Source organism: Dendropsophus ebraccatus, chromosome 12, assembly GCF_027789765.1.
Source record: "Dendropsophus ebraccatus isolate aDenEbr1 chromosome 12, aDenEbr1.pat, whole genome shotgun sequence".
Classification (NCBI taxonomy): Eukaryota; Metazoa; Chordata; class Amphibia; order Anura; family Hylidae; genus Dendropsophus; species Dendropsophus ebraccatus.
In genome coordinates, this window is record NC_091465.1 from 57558231 (window position 1) to 57577805 (window position 19575).

Genomic DNA, 19575 nt, shown 5'->3' on the forward strand with positions numbered 1-19575 from the left:
GGAACTCCTAAGAAAAAAAGACAAAAAGATCAATACATCGCGTATACCCTTTGTGAGTGAATATAGTGGCATGAGCCAACACATAGAAAAAATCCTATGTAAACATTGGAAAATTTTGGGTAATAGTTTCCCTGCTATCCCCGAATTTAACAACCGCCCCCTCATGTCCTACAGGAGACCGAAAAACCTCAAAGATTTCTTGGTCAAGACAGCCACACACCAAGAAAAAGGCACACAGTTCCTCTTAGGTCCTTTAAAAAATGGCTGTTATTCTTGTCGAAAGTGTGTGAACTGTAGACACATTGTTAAGTGCGATAAGTTCACACACCCTACGTCAGGACAGGTCGTACAAATTAAGCAACATTTGACCTGTGAGAGTGATTGGGTGGTCTATATCCTGATATGCCCCTGCAGTTTACTTTACATTGGGGAGACGACATTGGACTTCAAGACTCGTCTTGTACAACACCGCTACAGTATACGTAAACAGAGAACTGACCTACCTGTCTCAAAGCACTTTTTAGAAAAGGGACACAAAGAGAGTGATCTGAAAGCCATTGTATTTGAGCAAATACCAGTACCACGTAGAGGTGGCAATAGACAAGTATCATTAAAAAGAAGGGAATTATTTTGGATTGACAAATTTAATACATTGAAACCGAATGGTCTCAATGTAGACTTTAAAATTCTACCGAGTTATTGCAGGTAAATTTTATTCTTTGCTAACATTTGATATTATTTCACCTCGTGGCTGTGACTCCAGTTATCTCTCCCCTTTCTTATTTCTGGTCCCAGTTATACATGTGTAAAAATATTTTTGTTTGATTATCATTAACAATATGCCATAATATGTTTACTATATATCTTTTGTTTTTCATTGTAGTAACAAGCTGTTTTCTCAGTGAAGCAAAGTGGGACACTCACCTGATTAACGTCTTGGCCTTATCGTATTTTCTGGATTTTCATTTCTACAACGCCATTCACATGGTGCGGCTGTGACAGCGGCAATGAAGCAGTATCCTGTTATTTGAATCAGACGGGCCGGTGCGAGGTAATTGGCTATACTACAGTCCCTGGGATGAGGCCGATACAGGAATCGCGACAACCCTGGATTGTCTGGGGCTGACATTGGTCTGAGGGCGCAGCCCTATGCAGGAACCCACCCGCTTATCGGGCCATGTTTCCTTGGCTATTATGATTCCCGTTAGGTGACTGAAGAGATGCCGTCCACCAGCAATGGGTTAAACCCCTGTGAAGTCCGGCTACAGCGTCTGGTCTCCATGGTTACCTGCTAAGCTGCCCCGTTGATCTCCATATGGGTTACGTCACGCCACACGTCACGCTACACATGACGCCTCTGTGCCTATCCGACCTCGCCACGTCATCCATTCTGGTCGGCTCCAACTGGCGCATGCGCTGTAACCTTGTTTACAAGCCGAGTCCACCAGTTTGTCCACATGTCTCGTGTTTATGCCTTCATCCTTGTTTGGCCTTCTGACGTGATCTGGTGAGTGATCATCCCACCTGTCTTCAATTGTGAATGTCTAAAGGACTTTTATCATTTATGGACACTATAGCACGCTTTGGATATCTATACCTCATGACATGGCAATCATGTCTCATTTCACGCTAATTAAGTTTTGTATACTTGTAATTTTCAGATGCGATTTATGTCTTTTTCACTGCATTTTGTATTGATCATGTGATATGTGGGAGTAATCAATTTGTACCCATTTAAGGCTTGATGTTACACATGTATATTGCATAGCTTGAGAAAAGCTCATAAGGATTGAGCTGAAACGTCGCTAATGCACTTTGTGGGAGAAATAAACCAAACCATTTGAACACGAACTGTATTGGAGTGCCGCAGTGATTTTCTTCTATTGTATGCATTTATACCCACGGTCCTCAAGGGTATATACTGCTGGCACCAACCGCATCATTATTCTCGAGTGCCGCGTCCACCTCTTTACCTATATATATATATATATATATATATATATATATATATATATATATATATACACATATATATATATACACACACACACGTGTGCTGATCTGTGTGTATACATGTGTGCTGATGTCATGTGTATACATGCATGTGTGATGATGACTGTGATATCTGTGTGTATACATGTGTAAAATTACCCATTTGTTGGGCTCTAGTGGGGTTATTAATTATTTGTGGAACACCATTGGGATTATCAACTATTTGTGGCACACTCTGACAGTGCCAGGAGCATTGCATGCACAGAAATGGGGTAAGGAGGAGAAAGAGAGCTGCACCAGAAAGAGGACGCTAAGAATGGAATCATGCTGGTGTGTGTGTGTGTGGGGAAGCTGGCAGGTGAGTAGAGGGCTGGGTCACAGAGGAAGGAGTGCTGCACTGTGGTGCTAGTTTACAGGTGGAGCAGTATGTGGTGTTGTGTTACTGCAGGTGGAGCAGTATTTATTTCTGCACTTTGCTGCTGCTTTGGGATATAATGTGTACTACATGGTGGTATCAGGCAATGCATAGTAGTGTTTGTTGGTGAGGCCCGAGCATCAATATGGAACGCCAAGTGAGGCCCGAGAACAAAAAGTTTGAGAAGCACTGCTCTAAAGGAAGGTGTACGTATCCTATCTCGCAGTGCAGGTGACTGGGACACCCGCAGGAGCTTAGCTTCACCCAGATAACCACAACTGGGACTTGTATCACCATATTAGGATGGGTTACTATACACTATAGTGCACAAGGTGGTCAGACAACAGTCTATATACAGGTACAAGTAATTTCTCACTCTAAAGTATTCTCTCAAGTTCGGCCGAGTTAAGAGTAGAGTAGAGGAGAAGAGTTTGTTGAGGGAGTCCTAACACAATGTGGAACTGCACGTTCTACATTGGGTTAGGACTCCCTCAAAAAACTCTTCTCCTCTACTCTACTTTCAACTCTTCAAACACTGCTGCAACTATCTCTCTACTCTACTTCTCAAAGAACCTCCTCAAGCACAAACCAAAAATTTATCTATTTTACAAAATTTTTTTACACAAAGTGTATTGTACTAAGAGACTGCCCAGTAAAGCTGTTATATTTTTATATCACTGGGACTCAGTCATCCTTTCCTATCCACCAACACCCATACACACTAGCCTCACACCATTGGTTATTTTTCCCCTTTCTGTGGGTGGCGGTACAGATTATCCGAGTGGGTTAATTGCCACCCAGGACTACCATGACAAGAGCCCAAGGGACCCACTAAAACCCGGCAGGTCACCGACCATTTTGGGGAGTACAGCCAGCCACAACACAAAGCAGGTCCTACCATCATACCTGTGTGCTGGACTAGCACTGGTGTCACAACTATACCTTCTTTGGCTGAGCTGTACAGCAAAACTGATAGCATCTATCTATCACTGCTACACCACATATTTACTGGATAAGACTTGGTATGGAAACCATTAAGTACCTTATCACTCTTCTCTTCTACAGTTGGATATAATTAACCCCCTTGATCACTGCTACATTGCAGTCATGTAGAAAGAGAAAGAAAGGAAAGGCCCTGCGCTTCTTGTAAAACCTTATGAGGTAGGATGGGGATGTCAGTCTGCTCACCAATTTGCCCCAATATGGGGGTACCAGTGTCGGTGTGGTCTGCAGGATGCTGTGGAAGGTGTGGTTAGGACATCAAGAACTGCAAAAGCTAAAAACGGGATACTCCCAAAAGGGGCCTGTGTAGTAAATTTTAAAAAGTTTTTAAAAAGGGTACTATTTACCAGTGCTGTCCACAGGAATATCCTCGGTAGCCTATGTCAGAATAAAAAGGAATTTATATTGAAAAAGCACATCTATTATGTGGTTCAGAAGTTTGATTCCCTCCATCAGATAACATTATCTGCATTATCTGACTGATCTGATGAAGGAAGTCAAACTCCTGAAACGAATTATAGATGTGCTTTTTCAATAAGAATTCCTTTTTACTCTGATATTGGCTGCTGTGGATATTCCTGTAGACAGCGCTCGTAAATAGTACCTTTTTTTACTTCCTTACATTGCAATCATGGAGGTGATTCCTAAATTGATATTGAATACCTTCCTAGCTAATACCTGCAGCAAATTGCCCCAATAGTGGATCAGACAGCAGAGCGAGCACAAGCAGCTCCTTTGCTCCACCAATGAAGCAAGAAGCAGAGCTGGGACCGCCCACTGCCCAGATAAGAGGGCGAAGACAGGCCAATCCCTTCTGCAGGACTGCTGCTCCCTGTTGTATGTGGTGTCCCACCACTGGTGTTTTTTCTCTTCTTTTATGCACCTGTCTTAAAGCCTTCTTTCAGTGGTGGATGAAGTGTATTAAGTTTCCCCACTAGGTGTCCTTTTTTTTTTTGTATTAATTTTTTATATGGAAAGCTGAGGAAGGTAATTGGTTAATGTTTTGTGTGTGCAATGTGTTCCATGCTGTGCAATAGAAGTAGCCTTTTTCTTTCCTACCTATTATCTTTCTTATTTCTCCTGTGCACACTCATCCCCACCACTCATAGGAAGGCATACAAAAGGCCCCTGTAGGAGGAGTTTCACTGGTGGAGGAAGAACAGTGAGTCTTATCCAGAATCTCAGGGAGACAGGACACACAAAAGCCAAGTTCTTGCAGAATTTAAGCCAGGGCCTGGCTGATGCCAGGACCCCTGTCAGGGACAGCAGTTCAGTCTAGTCTAGCCACTGAAGTGAACAGATGCAGTTAGAGACCAACAGTTCTATAACTGCTACCACTATATCACCCAAGGGAGACTAGTCACCAAGGAACACACTGACCCATGCCAGGAACATGTCTAAAAAGAGCAGGGCAGTATCCTGAACAAGAGAGGAACTAGCTTTCTTAGGGCAAAGCAGCCAGTAAAGAAGGCGTACGTATCCTATTGCGCAGTGCAAATAACTGGGAAACCTCGGACATTTAGCTACATCCAGATAACCACAGCTGGGGCTTGTACTACCCTACTGGGACGAGTTCTACGATACCAGAGGGCAGAGAGTACACAGCTACACTGGGTTGGGGCTCCTCTGGCAAACTCCTCTACTCAACCTTTTCCTCCTCCAAGCACTAAGGTTTAGCATTCAAGAGTGTGTAAAGATTTATTTACTTGTGGAAACGTGTACTGTTATACTGAAAAGTCTTACAGTAAAGCTGTTATATTTTTATACTACCAGGACTATTTTTCCCCCCTTCTGTGGGTAACGGTGCCGACAGTCCGGGTGGGTCAGCTGCCACTCAGGACAAAAGCCCAAGTGACCCGCAACAACCCAGCAGGTTACTGACCATTTGGGGAACAAAGCCAGCCATACAAACAAGCAGGTATCCACATCACACCTGTGTGCTTGACTAGCAATGGCGTCACAACAAACACCACCTCTGGCTGAGCTCACCACCAGGCTAACCACCATCATCAACCTGGTAACCACCACAGATAAAGTAATAGTCTGAGTGGTGGGGGTCTCTATTATGCAGAAACCCCCATCCCTATATACGTTCAGGCCTGGTGCCCATACAGCTCCCCCCCTCCCTTATGTGTGGGGAGGATGATAATGTATCATACAGGATTCCCTTCCCCCCTCCCTATTTACTGTTCACTAGGCGCTAAGCAGTATATGGTAAAGAGGAGGGTACTTTATCATACAGGGGATCCTGTCACTGTTCTGGGCCTAATGAACAGTATGTAGGGAGGGGATCCTGTATAAAATAGTAACCCCCCCCCCCCCCCCCCCTCAGTATACTGTTCAGGGCCTAGTGAAGAATTTAAAGGGAGAGGATCCTGTATGATACAGTACCCCCTCCCTGTATTCTGTGAACACTATACAGGCAGGAGGAGGGGATCCTGTAGTACCCCCTGTACATGACTGTACATAAAAAGGGGGGCACCAGGCCCTGAACAGTATATGGGGATAGAGGGGATCCTCTATGATACAGTAGCCAACCCTTACCACCCTATGTACTACTCAGAACCTGGTGCATATACATTCAGGGGGAGGGGGGTTTGTTGTGGGCACCAGGCTGTTATCAGTTCTTCATGGGCAAAAATAGAAAAAATGTCTGCTCACCTAATTGCTGTAGTGGTTAACTCAGTTGGCAGTGGTATCCCGAAGCAAGTGGAAAAAACATATTGCGGGCCACAACCAGTTCTTCCCTGCTGCACCTCCCCTCCCATCCTTTCTAACAGTAGGGGGGGGGGGGCATGACAGCACTTAAGGGTCCTAGGGCAGCATGAACTCCAAATACAGGCCTGCAAACACCCCAACTTTCAAAGACTGATTGTGTGGTTTGAGTAAATACAATCTCACTGCTTTAAAGGAAATTGATAGTGCCCCACCCGGTCACTAAACCTCACTTCATACAACTCTGGTATATGTATCTTAAATGGGTATTTACCAATGAGGAAATTTGCACAGCTCGACTCTACACTCCAGATGTGTAAGAATACAGAATTAGAGAAACTGTCCTACTACGGATCTTCCTCGGCAGGATAAAGCGCCAATGGGCGTGAAACGGCTGTTCCAAGGGCGTACGCACCCGCAAGTCCACCTGTCCTCCCTTTCCCATTTTTTAGCTGTATTGGTCCCAACCCCTAGCACACATTTCACATTACCGCCACTTCTTCAGGGGGTCATGGCGATTACTCATAATGTTCTTATATATAGATTACTATGAATTGTTACATTTACAGCTGGTCTGATATTATTTTGTAATCTCCTGCCACAATTTGAATAATTTGTGTAATTTTTAATGGGTATAATAAATATCAGTTTTATTCATGAGGCCATGCATATGGATGTTTTTGAGTACAGCCCCTTGTATACTGGTTTTATTGTTTTTTTTGCATTGGATTTGAGAAGGTAAACGGTATAGTGGTCAATATTTGATCATTGTATAGTGGTGTTATTTAGTAGATTTCAACCAGCACAAGACAAAAAAGCTGCCTTTGGGAGACTGGACCTAGATACAAGTATAGCTTTGTTTTAAAGCATGATAAAAAAAAAGAAGAAATTATGAATGTATAAACTTACTTTATTTCACACTACCTGTTGATTTTGAAAGTTACAACAACAGGTACCTTTTAAAAGTATACATTATTATCACAAATTAGTGCCTTGTCTGCCTGGAGCACCCAAATACCTTGGGCCTGCCCTGACAGGATGTTGTGCAGCAGGCTCGGTTTCTACTTGCACGGGTAGTGGTGACATGAGGAAAATGACACAATATTCAGGTATATCCAGTATCAAACTGTACGAGCAGGTGTTAAAGCGACTCTGTACCCACAATCTTAACCCCCAAACCACTTGTACCTTCCGTTCGGCAGGGGATGCAGTTATTGTCATAAAAACAACTTTTAATCCTACAGCGCTGTGTCTAACGGCCGGGGCTTACATTTGTATATGCATTAGGCTGGCACAACCTCTCTGTCCCTCCTCCCCACCCTCCTCATCATTAGGAATGCTCCAGGCAGATTGCTTCCTATTCCCCACCTGTATATATAATGAACATGGGCTGGATCGTTAATACACCTGTGCAAAGCTCAAACAGCAGTAAATGTTCCTGGAGCATTCCTAATGATGAGGAGGGTGAGGAGGAAGGACAGAGAGGTTGTGCCAGCCTAATGCATATACAAATGTTAGCTCCGGCCGTTAGACACAGCGCTGCCAGATTAAAAGTTGTTTTTAGGACAATAAATGGAACCCCTGCCGAACGGACCCCAGGACAGATCTTGGATTAAAAGCAGCTATCCAGGTACAAGTGGTTTGGGGGGGACTGATTGTGGGTACAGAGTCGTTTTAATTCATGAAAAACTTGTTGCTAGAGATGAGCAAACTTTTCAAAAGGTTGGTTAAGCAGATTTGCTAAATTGTGGGTCTATTGCTATCTTGGACAATTTGAGTCTTTTGCAGCGAAAAGTGATTTTTAATGTCATATTGCTTTCTATGTGTTAAAGCAGCTGTTTTGAGCGCATCTGCGTGCAATTTTGTGGCATAACCCTACCACAAAAACTAACACCATAAAAGCCTACTAAACACCTTTAGGCTATGTTCACATAACGTGAGAGACTGGCCGTACAGTGACCCGGCCGGGTCATGGAACAGCCGGTCTCTAAAAATATCATCCTAGCTGGTACTGCAGTGGCAGTCGCAGAGTTCTGATGCGGGCGCATCTCTGCGCGCCTGCATCAGAACTCTCCAATGCACACTATTGAGCGTGCGGCTACAGCCGCTCGCTCAAAAGTGTGCACTGACATGGTTTTCTACAGCCGCTATTCAATGAATAGCAGCTGTAGAAAACTGACATGTCAGTTCTTTGCGGCGCCGCGAGGGATCCCATAGAAAGCAAGGCAACGTATGTTCTCGTACAAAGTACGGCCGTTGTTGCCGATTGCGAAAACATACGTTGTGTTAACATAGCCTTAGAATGCTGCATCTCCGTCCCTGTGGAGCTGCATCTCTGCCCCTGTGTTTCCAAGCCTGCATGAAAGTGAAACCACAGGAGAGAAAAGTATGGCGGCAGGTTGGCAGCGGTGTGCAACTGGTCGTGAGTGAGGTACTTACCGGCTGTCCATGATTGTTTATGGGGTGGCCTGAAGAAGATGAGGAGCCCAGGCATCCACTATACCCTATAGGGTGCCCTGTAGAGTAGGAGGGTATGCCACCATGTCCCTTTCCACCACTGCCATGCTAAAGGGAGGCAGTCGAGTCCGGCTGGGATGAGAAGCCTCTTTATCAAAGTCCACCACCATCCTACTGGGAGGCGGTATTGGGCATATAAGTTCAAGTAAGAAAATTGCATCTAGAAGTCCAGAGAGACCATCAAGCTGTCAGTGTGCAGCAGTCCAAAATAAGCATTACCCTCTCCTGCACCAGGACCTTCTACTTCACCCCTAACCTATCGTAGATGGGTTGGACAGAGGAAGAAGCAGGAGTGAGTTATCAGTAGACATGTGGAACCCCCGCACACCCAGGTGAAGCGTGTCCTGAATGGAGGAAGGTAACCGTGCAGGATACCAACAAATGTAAAGAGTATGGCTTTGTAAAAGAGCTAGTACATGGTCGTGCCCTGTTTTTTGCCAGGAGCTCCATGAAAGGGACTACCTACCAGACCAAATGCATAACCTGGAACCTGATGAAGAGGTGGAGTACACCCCTATCCAAGGGCTACGGGGATGGTAGGCTGCTGCCATAACCCAGCTGGGTGTGTTGTCACCATGAGAGGATGCCCACATGTCTTATAGGTCACAGGTTGAGGTTAGCTCTTGGCCCTGCATAAGTGGTTTGCCAAAAATGGGCAGTTAGAGAGCCTCAGATGGATTTCACCCTTTGGGCAGTTTAAGAAAAGGGCTGGGTCATTAAAGCTGTATGTAGCAGAAAAACTGCCTATTATTATGGGGTGGTAGTTTTGATGGGGTTTAGTGTGTAAAATAACATGCTACTACAGTGGTTGCTACTACTGTCTTTTAAAAAGGATGATGTTTGGTGACTATTTTTTGTGAAGACTCTAATGGACACTACTAGCTATGTACTAGAGGACAAATTTACAGTGCCAGAACTGTGAACCAGTGCCAGGTGCTCAACAGATAGAAGTCTCCCTGTTAGTTGTCTTCTACTGCACCTCACCAACACCATGGGTGTCCATACGATCTCCTGACAGATGGCTCACTGGTTTAGAGCTGTAGACGGCAGAGAATCACTGGTGCACAATGACTGTACGTCGGTGATCCACACAATGTCCACAGCTCTCCTGGGTAAAGTTAAATGTATCAGTCAGCTGTCAGGTGGCCTGTTGTAAAAGAATAAATGTTATTGGCAATAACAGTTATTCTACTGCCAGACACAGTTTTACAACAGGCCATCTGAGGTCACCCGGTAGGTGACTCACTGAATCAAAAAATAAGATACCAATTCCTTTATTTATATGTATTCTAAGTAAAGTATCACTGAGACATGTATTCTAAAAACACTGTGGGCGAGATTTATCAAACTGGTGTAAAGTAGAATTCCACCTTTCATTTTCCAAAGAATCTGTGAGGAATGAAAGGTGTAATCTGATTGGTTGCTAGGGGCAACTAAGACAATTCTACTTAACACCAGTTTGATAAATCTCCCCCTGTATTTTAGATTGGCCCTTAGGTATGACTCTCTTGCTTGATTATTGTCAGTCCCCTGATGAGCCCAAAGTGATGGGCAAAATGCATTGAGACCCTAGTGTCAGATGTGTGTAAGTCACCAGTAATGCTATTAAATATTTATCCTTTATAAATAGAAAAGTGGGTCAATTTTATTGAACAAGGGTTTATAAAAATTATTTGGAAAAAAGAGATCTCACACATATATACATCTGTATATATGATCTCACACATACTGTATATACATCTGTAGGCTATGTTCACACTACGTATATTTCAAACAGTATATTTCAGTCAGTATTGCAACCAAAACCAGGAGTGGATTAAAAACACAGAAAGGATCTGTTCACACAATGTTGAAATTGAGTGGATGGCCGCCATTTAAATATTTGCTGGTATTTTAAAAGAACGGCTGTTATGTTGAAATAATGGCCGTTATTTACTGTTATATGGCGGCCATCCACTCAATTTCAATATTGTGTGAACAGATCCTTTCTGTATTTTTAATCCACTCCTGGTTTTGGTTGCAATACTGACTGAAATATACTGACTAAAATATACATATACTGACTGAAATATACGTAGTGTGAATGCAGCCGTATATTGTATATAAAAATACCCTCCTGGACTATTGGTAAAATATATTTTTAATGTATACCATGAAAAAAAACATGCCACATTTTAGAATACATGCTGCAGGGTATACTAGCACACAAATTGACTTTATAAAAGCTTTATGTAGAAGCCTTATGTAGCTTTATGCCAGAACGTTGCACTGGTATGTATTAAACTCTGAACCTCACTTGGAAGTGCTGTTTCTTTGGATGTTTGGCCAACCTGGGTCCAGTTTGGTGAGACGTGCACCCACTCTATAATTGTTATTATATCTTGTGGCGATACCCTGTGCTATATCCTGTGCTGCTGGGATCGTATTGTATATTGGTTTCAGTTCACTGCACAGGAGCTGACTTTCTACAATATACGTAGAGAAAGAGAAAGTGTGATGTCGCAGGAGGGGTGCCTTGCAGCCCATTGTCCAGCTGCAAAGAATTATGGACACTCCCTTGCACCCGTGCTTTTGCTTAAGTGTAATGTACAATGTGCAGCTGCCATTTTGGATGAACTTCAAAAAATAATTTGGTTCATTCAAATCACATTTTTTATATGTTTATTTTATGTATCCCCCCCCCCCCAAAAAAAAAAAAAAAAATATATGATACTGACAGCTTTCATCTTAGCAAAGCAATTTATGAAATAATGCACAAGCCTGGAGGACAGAAATGGCTGCACATCACACCCATGGTTGACATGAAAGCCTGTTCAGTTACATTAAAATCCAACATCAGAAGTAAGTATATAATTTAATCAAACCATGTGCGGGTGCGGGTCTTCTGATACACTAAAAGACACTGTGCCGGTCAGCGAATGCCAACCACGTCAAGCAAGCGCAAGCAGTGAGGGGGGGCCACAGGATGGCCCCCCCTTCCAGTGTCGTTTAGTGTATGGACTCATGTGTATCTGAAAACCTTCACGTGGTACATGAGGTTTTATGGTTTGATCAAATTATATACTAACTTCTGATGTATGCTTTTAATGTATCTGAACAAGCTTTCGTATCAACCATGGGTGCGGTGTGTAGCCATTTCTGTCCTCCAGGTTTGTGCATTTTATTTATTCCTGTCCTTTTTTTTTCCTTTGTGGCTAGCACTCCTCCCTTGTAAGACCCATGCAATCCAAATTACATGGGAAGCACCTGTGCACATATGGTAAGAACCTCCTATTTCTCCCATTCTACCTGCTGGTGCAATGGTGAGTAGTAACACCTTGTTCACACTTGTGTTGCTTGGCGGCCACCTTCTCCTCCGGCGGCGCCTACAGGGTTTGGGGGGGTCCTATCGATTTGGTCCTGTGACAGTGGTGTTGCAGGGCTATTCTGTGGCCCCCCGTCAATGCTTCTGCTTGCTTTGCGGGGTTGGCGTTTGCGAATGGCACTGTGTTGTTTGGTTAGGGACTCGTGTATCAGAGAACCGCACATAGTACATGAGGCGATGTGGTTTGATCAAATTATATACTAACTTCTGATGTTGATTTTTAATGTAGCTGAACAGGCTTTCATATTAACCATGGGTGCGATGTGCAGCCATTTCTGTCCTCCAGGTTTGTACAGTTATGAAATAATAGCTGAGCTGTAATTGGTTAGTATGGGCAAAATCATACACACTTTGCTTGAGTAGTGAGGTACACTGTGGTTGAGTACAGAGGTACCATTGTAATTTACAGTGATGTCTGGCATAAATACACCTGTTTTATCTCTAGTCAATAGATGGCATAGATTTTAATCTTCCCCATACACTAGCAATGAAATCTGGAGCCCCCTTGTAAGTGAAATGTTATCACAAGGGGTCATTTAGAAATCAAAAGAGATACTCAGAGTACCCCCGTAGTGAAAGTCAGAGCTTCCTAGTAAACCAAGTGTGTAGCCAGAGTTACTCCATAACTCAAAAGTCATTGCTATTGTGTTCCCACACAAACCTACAGTGACAGTCAGAGTCACTCCACAAAGCACTAGTGACAGTGAGAGTTCCCCCAAATGTCATAAGTAACCTCAGAGAGTTCCCCCCAAATTGAAGATTTTAAATACTGCTGCTTTAAAGGGGTAGTCCACCAAAAAAAATTTTCTTTCAAATCAACTGGTGCCATAAAGTGCCAGAGATTTGTAATTCACTTCTATTAAAAAATTTCAAGTCTTCCAGTACTTATCAGCTGCTGTGTGTCCAGCAGGAAGTGGTGTTTTCTTTCCTGTCTGACACAGTGCTCTCTGTTGCCTCCTCTGTCCATGTCAGGAACTGTCCAAAAAAGGAGCAAATCCCCATAGAAAACCTCTCCTGCTGTCCAGACTGGAAATAATACAACTTCCTGTTGGGCATACAGCAGCTGATAAGTACTGGAAGGCTTGAGATTTTTTAATAGAAGTAAATTACAAATCTCTGGCACTTCATGGCAGCAGTTGATTTGAAAGAAAATTTTTTTGGGTGAACTACCCCTTTAAGTTCCATATAATATTAAAGATATATGGCATACCAAATATACTCTTACAGATGTGACTTTAAGCTTAATTTCTAATTACAAATAGTTGTACTTACTGTTGTTGCATTGCGATACATGGATATGATCAAAGTTTTTTGGAATATCAATTCTGACATTAGACCTTAAAATCAAAACATAAAAAGGTTAAAATTTACTCAAATATTTTAATAAACACTATTGCATCGGGTATTCAGAGTTCTAACACTACATTTAAGGGTGTGTTCACACCTACAGGATCCGCAGCAGATCTGCAGCAAATCTGCAGTAGATTTGATGGTGCAGATTTGATGTTGTGTTCAGTTATTTAAATGAAATCTGCTGCAGATCTGCTGCGGATCCGCAGCAAAAAATCAGCTGCGGATCCGGTAAGTGTGAACGTACCCTTAAAGTAAATGTAAAAATGTGCTCAGTCTAATGACCTCCCGATCTGCTGCAAATAAACTGCAGGAAATGTGCAGTGATTCTGCAATAAAACAATTGAGTGTATAAATATTCAGTTGCAAATCTGCATGTGTGAACATACCCTAATGGCTAGAAACACTCCTCTGGCTGATAATTGGCCGTGTAAAATTGTGATGATCGGGAAACCAGCTTTTGGACTGCTTTAAAATGTATCACTATCCGCCACACATCTCCCTGTGTAAATAGAACGTGTTCGTACGATAGCAAAAGGGGTGACCCGGCAGGCCACCCCACTCCTCCAGAATGATTGACAGGTGGAGGAGGTAGAGGGCGGCAGCCAGAGAGCTGGACGGCAGAGCAAAATGCCGGATCACAGAGCAGCTCACTTGGTATGTATGCACTGCATGTGTGATCTGGAAACTGACAGCACAGATATATGCATACAAGTATTGTTCATGTGGCCTGGTTGCTTGATTATTGTACTCTAAAAAGGCACTTAAAACGAGGATCAGTTTCGCTGATCGCTGCTTATTTGGTTGCTTGCACTGCCCCAATGTCGAGCCATGTAAAAGGACCCTCGGTGTACATTCACATTTATCTTATCAACTGAACATTTCATGCTGCAGATTTTTAACTGTGGAACTGCTGTACTATGTTTCTGCTCCAAAATAAATCAATATATCTCAAAGAATTAACGGATTTGAATGGTTGATTGTACCCTATAGTCAGCTCAGAACTCTGAATACAGCTCTGGAGTGTAAGACATGCTGTTGTTCATGATCAGTACATAATGATGTGCAGTGGCGTCGCCAGGCAGTTTTATTCGGGGCTCATGCCCCGGATAAAATGCCTGCTGCCCCGGATCTCTGCTGCTCGGGCCTTGCAAGCCAGATGCGGCTGTTTTGATGGCCGCAACTGCCCCATCACTCACCTACTGCCCGCCCGACGTGTCCCTCCAATCCAATCAGCACAGAGCGGGAGTGCAGGGCCGCTGCTGCGGGTCGTGGTTCTCCGGCTCTGCGCTGATTGGAGGGACACGTCGGGCGGGCACTAGGTGAGGCTGTCGAGGTGAGGAAGCGCGGGGGAGATGTATAAATAGTGTGTGGAGGCAGTGGGGCATATGGCTCAGCTGCCAGTGGGCCACCCCCCACCACGCTGTCAAAAGGAGGCCGCCCGCAGCTGCCAAACACTTCTGGAACGGGCAGCGGCTGCAGCTCCTCTCCCAGCAAGCGCGGTCTCCTGTGATCTTCTGGTGCCGGCAGCATAGTAAAGAGACACTGCCTGCGCCGGATGTGTCAGGCAGCCTCTATCATGAATGATAGAGGCTGCAGGGGCATGTGACGCAAGCAGTGTCTCTGTACTATGCTGCCTGCGCCGGAAGATCACAGGATACCGTGCGCTGCTGGGAGAGGAGCTGCTGGGAACGGGTGACAGGTGAGGTTTTGTTTGTTTGTTTTTTTTCTGGTGGGGAAGTGCGGGGGCTGGGCTGGTGTCACTAGAAGGGCACTGCACAGAGGGGAGGGGCTGCATTGGTAATATGGGGCACTATTGGGGGGGATATTGGATACTATATGTGGCCCTATGGGGGTATAGGACACTATATGGGACACTGTGGGGGTATTGGATACTATTTGGGGCACTAGATACTATATGAGGCACTATTGGGGTTGTTAGAAACTATATAGGGCACCATTGGGGGGTATTGGCTACTATATGGGGCACTATTGGGGGTATTGGCTACTAAATGGGGCACTATTGGGGGGTACTGGATACTATATGGGCACTATGGGGGTATTGGCTACTGTATGGGGCACTATTGGGGCGATTGGCTACTATATGGGGCCCTATTGGGGGGTATTGGATACTATATTGGGCACTATTGGGGGCATTAGATACTATATGAGGCACTATTGGAGGCATTAGATACTATATGAGACACTATTGGGGGTATTAGAAACTATATGGGGCACTATTGGGGGGTATTGGCTACTAAATGGGGCAGAGTTGCTGGGGTACTGGATACTATATAGGCACTATGGGGGTACTGCATACTATATGGGCACTATGGGGGTACTGGCTACTATATGGGGCACTATTGGGGGGATTAGATACTATACCGGCACTATGGGGGGTATTAGATACTATATGGGGCACTATGGGGGTATTGGCTACTATATGGGGCACTATTGGGGGGTATTGGCTACTATATGGGGCACTATTGGGGGTATTGAATACTATATGGGGCACTATTGGGGGGATTAGATACTATACCAGGCACTATAGGGTATTGGATACTATATGGGGCACTTTTGGGGGGATTGGATACTATATGGGCCACTATGGGGGTATTGGATAATAAATGGGGCACTATGGGGGTATTGGATACTATATGGGGCACTATTGGGGGATTGGATAGTATACGGGGCACTGTGGGGGTATTGGCTACTATATGGGGTACTGTGGGGGCATTAGCTACCATATGACCAGAAGAAGTCATCATGACAGCCTGGGCCAAGTGGGAGAGACAACAGAAGAGGAAGACTCGAATCAGCAAAGAGGTCACTTGTGAGACACTGGATGTATATCTGTGCTATAATATGCTCACTGTATGGGGGTATAGATGGTCTGTATATATATTGTATTGTATACAGTGTGGTGGTATTAGTCATTATGTGGCAGTGATATGTGATCATGGTATAGCAGTATCATTTGCCACCCCCCACCCCCCGTATAGTGCACGGGGGCAAATGTACCCTAGTGATTGGCCGTAACTCATGGGCCAGTGCTGTGTGCTTGCCCCCCAGGCTAAAACTCGCCAGCCAGCTCCTGTGTGGGGGGATCAGGTGGAGTAGTGTGTGTGTGTGTGTGTGTGTGTGTGGGGGGGGGGTCAAATGGCATAGTGTGTTTGTTGGTGGAGGGGGTCAGGGGGGTAGTGTGTGTGGGTGGAGGGGGTCAGGTGGGGTAGTGTGTGGGTGGAGGGGGTCAGGTGGGGTAGTGTGTGGGTTGAGGGGGTCAGGTTGGGTAGTGTGTGGGTTGAGGGGGTCTGGTGGGGTAGTGTGTGGGTGGAGGGGGTCAGGTGGGGTAGTGGGTGTGGGGATGGCGGTCGAGTTAACTGCACGCAGGAGGGAAACTTTATTACTATGGTATGTACAGCAGGCGCATTATTACTATATAGGAGGTACGGCAGAGGGGGCATTATTACTATATAGGAGGCACAGCAGAGGAGGCATTCTTACTATATAGGAGGCACAGCAGAGGGAGCATTATTACTATATGGAGGGCACAGCAGGGGGCATTATTACGATATGTGGGCACAGCAGGAGACATTATTTCTATATGGGGCAAAGCAGGAGGACATTATTACTATATGGGGGCACAGCAGGGGGCATTATTACTATCCGCTTATGACGGCACTCAGAGGGCCCATGCCCCGGATGTTTTAGGACCCTAGCAATGCCCCTGATGATGTGGATATACAGTACTTGTATGCTATAAACCTTCAGAACAGCTGGAAGCCCCATATAAACTTCACTTTGTCCTCCCCGTGTTAAAAGTCCAGAGTGCTTGCACTTTTTCAACTACAGACTCATATGAGATGAGCCCTTATTTTTTGCAACACCAGTTTTTTGTAATGACAGATTTCAAGTGTCAGTCATTTAATTTTTTTTTTGCAGAAATCAATAGTACAGACGATTTTAAGAAACTTTGTAATTGGGTTTATTAGCCGAAAAATGCATTTTTATCATGAAAAAGTTTGAAGCTCTCCCCCTTGTCTTCATAGTTCTCTTATGGAGAGGGAAGGGGTTGAGGGAGATGAAGCACCAAAACAGGACAACAAAGAGTTAATTTACAGCTACATCACCGGGCTATCTCCTCTGAAGTCAGCACTGACCTCTCTGACCTCTGAATACCGGCTATCACACAGGCCCCCCTGTGTAATCCTTTGTTCTCTGCTCTCTGCTCTCTGCTAGGGACTAATCTCAGTCCTCCCCCTTCCCTTCTCCATAGGTTACACAGGGCACGACTGATGTAAAACAGTCGAGATTTCCTGATAATGATCAGTGAATGAAAGAGAGGAGGGAGGGGGGGACCTGGGGAAAGTCTTTTTAAATGCAGGTAATGGCATATTTGCCTAATAAACCCAATTAAAAAGTTGCTTAACCCCTTCGTGCTGCAGCTAGTTTGGGCCTTAATGACCAGGCTAATTTTTCAAAATCTAACCTGTCTCACTTTATGCTCTTATAGCTCAGTGATGCTTTAACGTATGCTAGCGATTCTGAGATTGTTTTTTCGTGACATATGGCACTTTATGTTAGTGGCAAAATTTGGTCACTACTTTGTGTGTTTTTTGTGAAAAACATCAAAATATCATGGAAAATTTTAAAAATTAGCATTTTATGAACTTTGAAATTCTCTGCTTAAAAAAAAAATGAACGTCGTAGCACATAAATTTGTTACTAAGTCACATTACCAATATGTCCTCTTTATTCTGGCATAATTTGGTAAACATATTTTACTTTTTTAGGGTGTTATGGGGCTTAGAAATTTATCAGCAAATTATCACATTTTCGTGAAAGTTTCCAAAACTGATTTTTTTTAGGGACCAGTTCTTTTTTTAAATGGATTTAGAAGTCTGGTATCCTGAAAACCCCCATAAGTGACCCCATTTTGGAAACTACACACCTTAAAGAATTAATCTAGGGGTATAATGAGCATTTTAACCCTACAGGGGCTGGAGGAAAGTATTCACAATTAGGCAGTAAAAAAATGGAAAATTTAAATTTTCCAATAATATATACGTTTAGATTAAAGTTTCTCATTTTCAAAAGGAACGTGAGAGAAAAAGCACCCCAAAATTTGTAACGCAGGTTCTCTTGAGTACAAAGGTACCCCATATGTGGGCGTAAACCAATGTATGGGCACACAGCCGGGCTCAGAAGGAAGGGAACGCCAATTAGCTTTTCCAATGCAGATTTTGCTGAGAAGTTTCTGAGCACCAGGTGCGTTTGCAGTGCCCCTGTAGTGTCAGCAGAGAGAAGCCCCCCCATAAGTCACCCCATTTTGGAAAGTGCACCCCTCAAAGAATTCATCTTGGTGTGTGGTGACCATTTTGACCCCACCAGTATTACAGGAAAGTATTCAAAAGAAGACAGTAAAAATGAAAAACTTGAATTCTTCCAATAATATGTTCGTTTAGTTTGGAATTTCTCAATTTCACGAGGAACAAGAGAAAAAAGTTCCCCAAATATGTAAAGCAGGTTCTCCTGAGTGAACAGGTACCTCATATGTGGGCATAAACCACTGCATGGGCACACAGGAGGGCTCAGAAGGAAAGGAGCGCCAATTAGCTTTTTCAATGCAGATTTTGCTGAAGAAGTTTCCGAGTGCCAGGTGCATTTGCAGTGCCCCTGTAGTGCCAGCAGAGTAAAATCTCCTAATAAGTCACTCCATTTTGGAAAGTACACCCCTCAGAGAATTCATTTTGGGGTGTGGTGAGTATTTTGACCCCACAGGTATTAGAGGAAAGTATTCAAAAGTAGACAGTAAAAATGAAAAACTCAAATTTTTCCAATAATGTTCCTTTAGTTTGAAATTTCTCAATTTCATGAGGAACAGGAGAGAAATGTCACCCCAATATATGTAACGCAGGTTCTCCTGAGTAGAACGGTACCCCATATGTGGGCATAAACCACTGTATGGGCACACAGCCGAGCTCAGAAGGGAAGGAGCGCCAATTAGCATTTTCAGTGCAGATTTTTCTGAAGAAGTTTCTGAGCGCCAGGTGCATTTGCAGTGCCCCTGTAGTGTCAGCAGAATAGATTACCCCCAAAAGTCACCCCATTTTGGAAAGTACACCCCTCAAAGAATTCATCTTGGGGTATGGTGACCATTTTTACCCCACAGGTATTAGAGGAAAGTATTCAAAATTGGCCAGTAAAAATGAAAAACCCA

The 19575-nt window shown here is 44.0% G+C and overlaps 1 protein-coding gene across 3 annotated transcripts in view; it reads right to left on the minus strand.

Annotated features, from left to right (window-relative positions):
• The window catches only part of LOC138769460 (NXPE family member 1-like), a 123907-nt gene that overhangs the window by 30680 nt on the left and 73652 nt on the right, over window positions 1–19575 (minus strand). For all 3 annotated transcript variants that reach the window (XM_069947961.1, XM_069947960.1, XM_069947962.1), the window contains exon 5: window positions 13278–13342. In XM_069947961.1, coding sequence (XP_069804062.1) covers window positions 13278–13342 — 65 coding nt within the window. The remainder of the gene's footprint in view (window positions 1–13277; window positions 13343–19575) is intronic.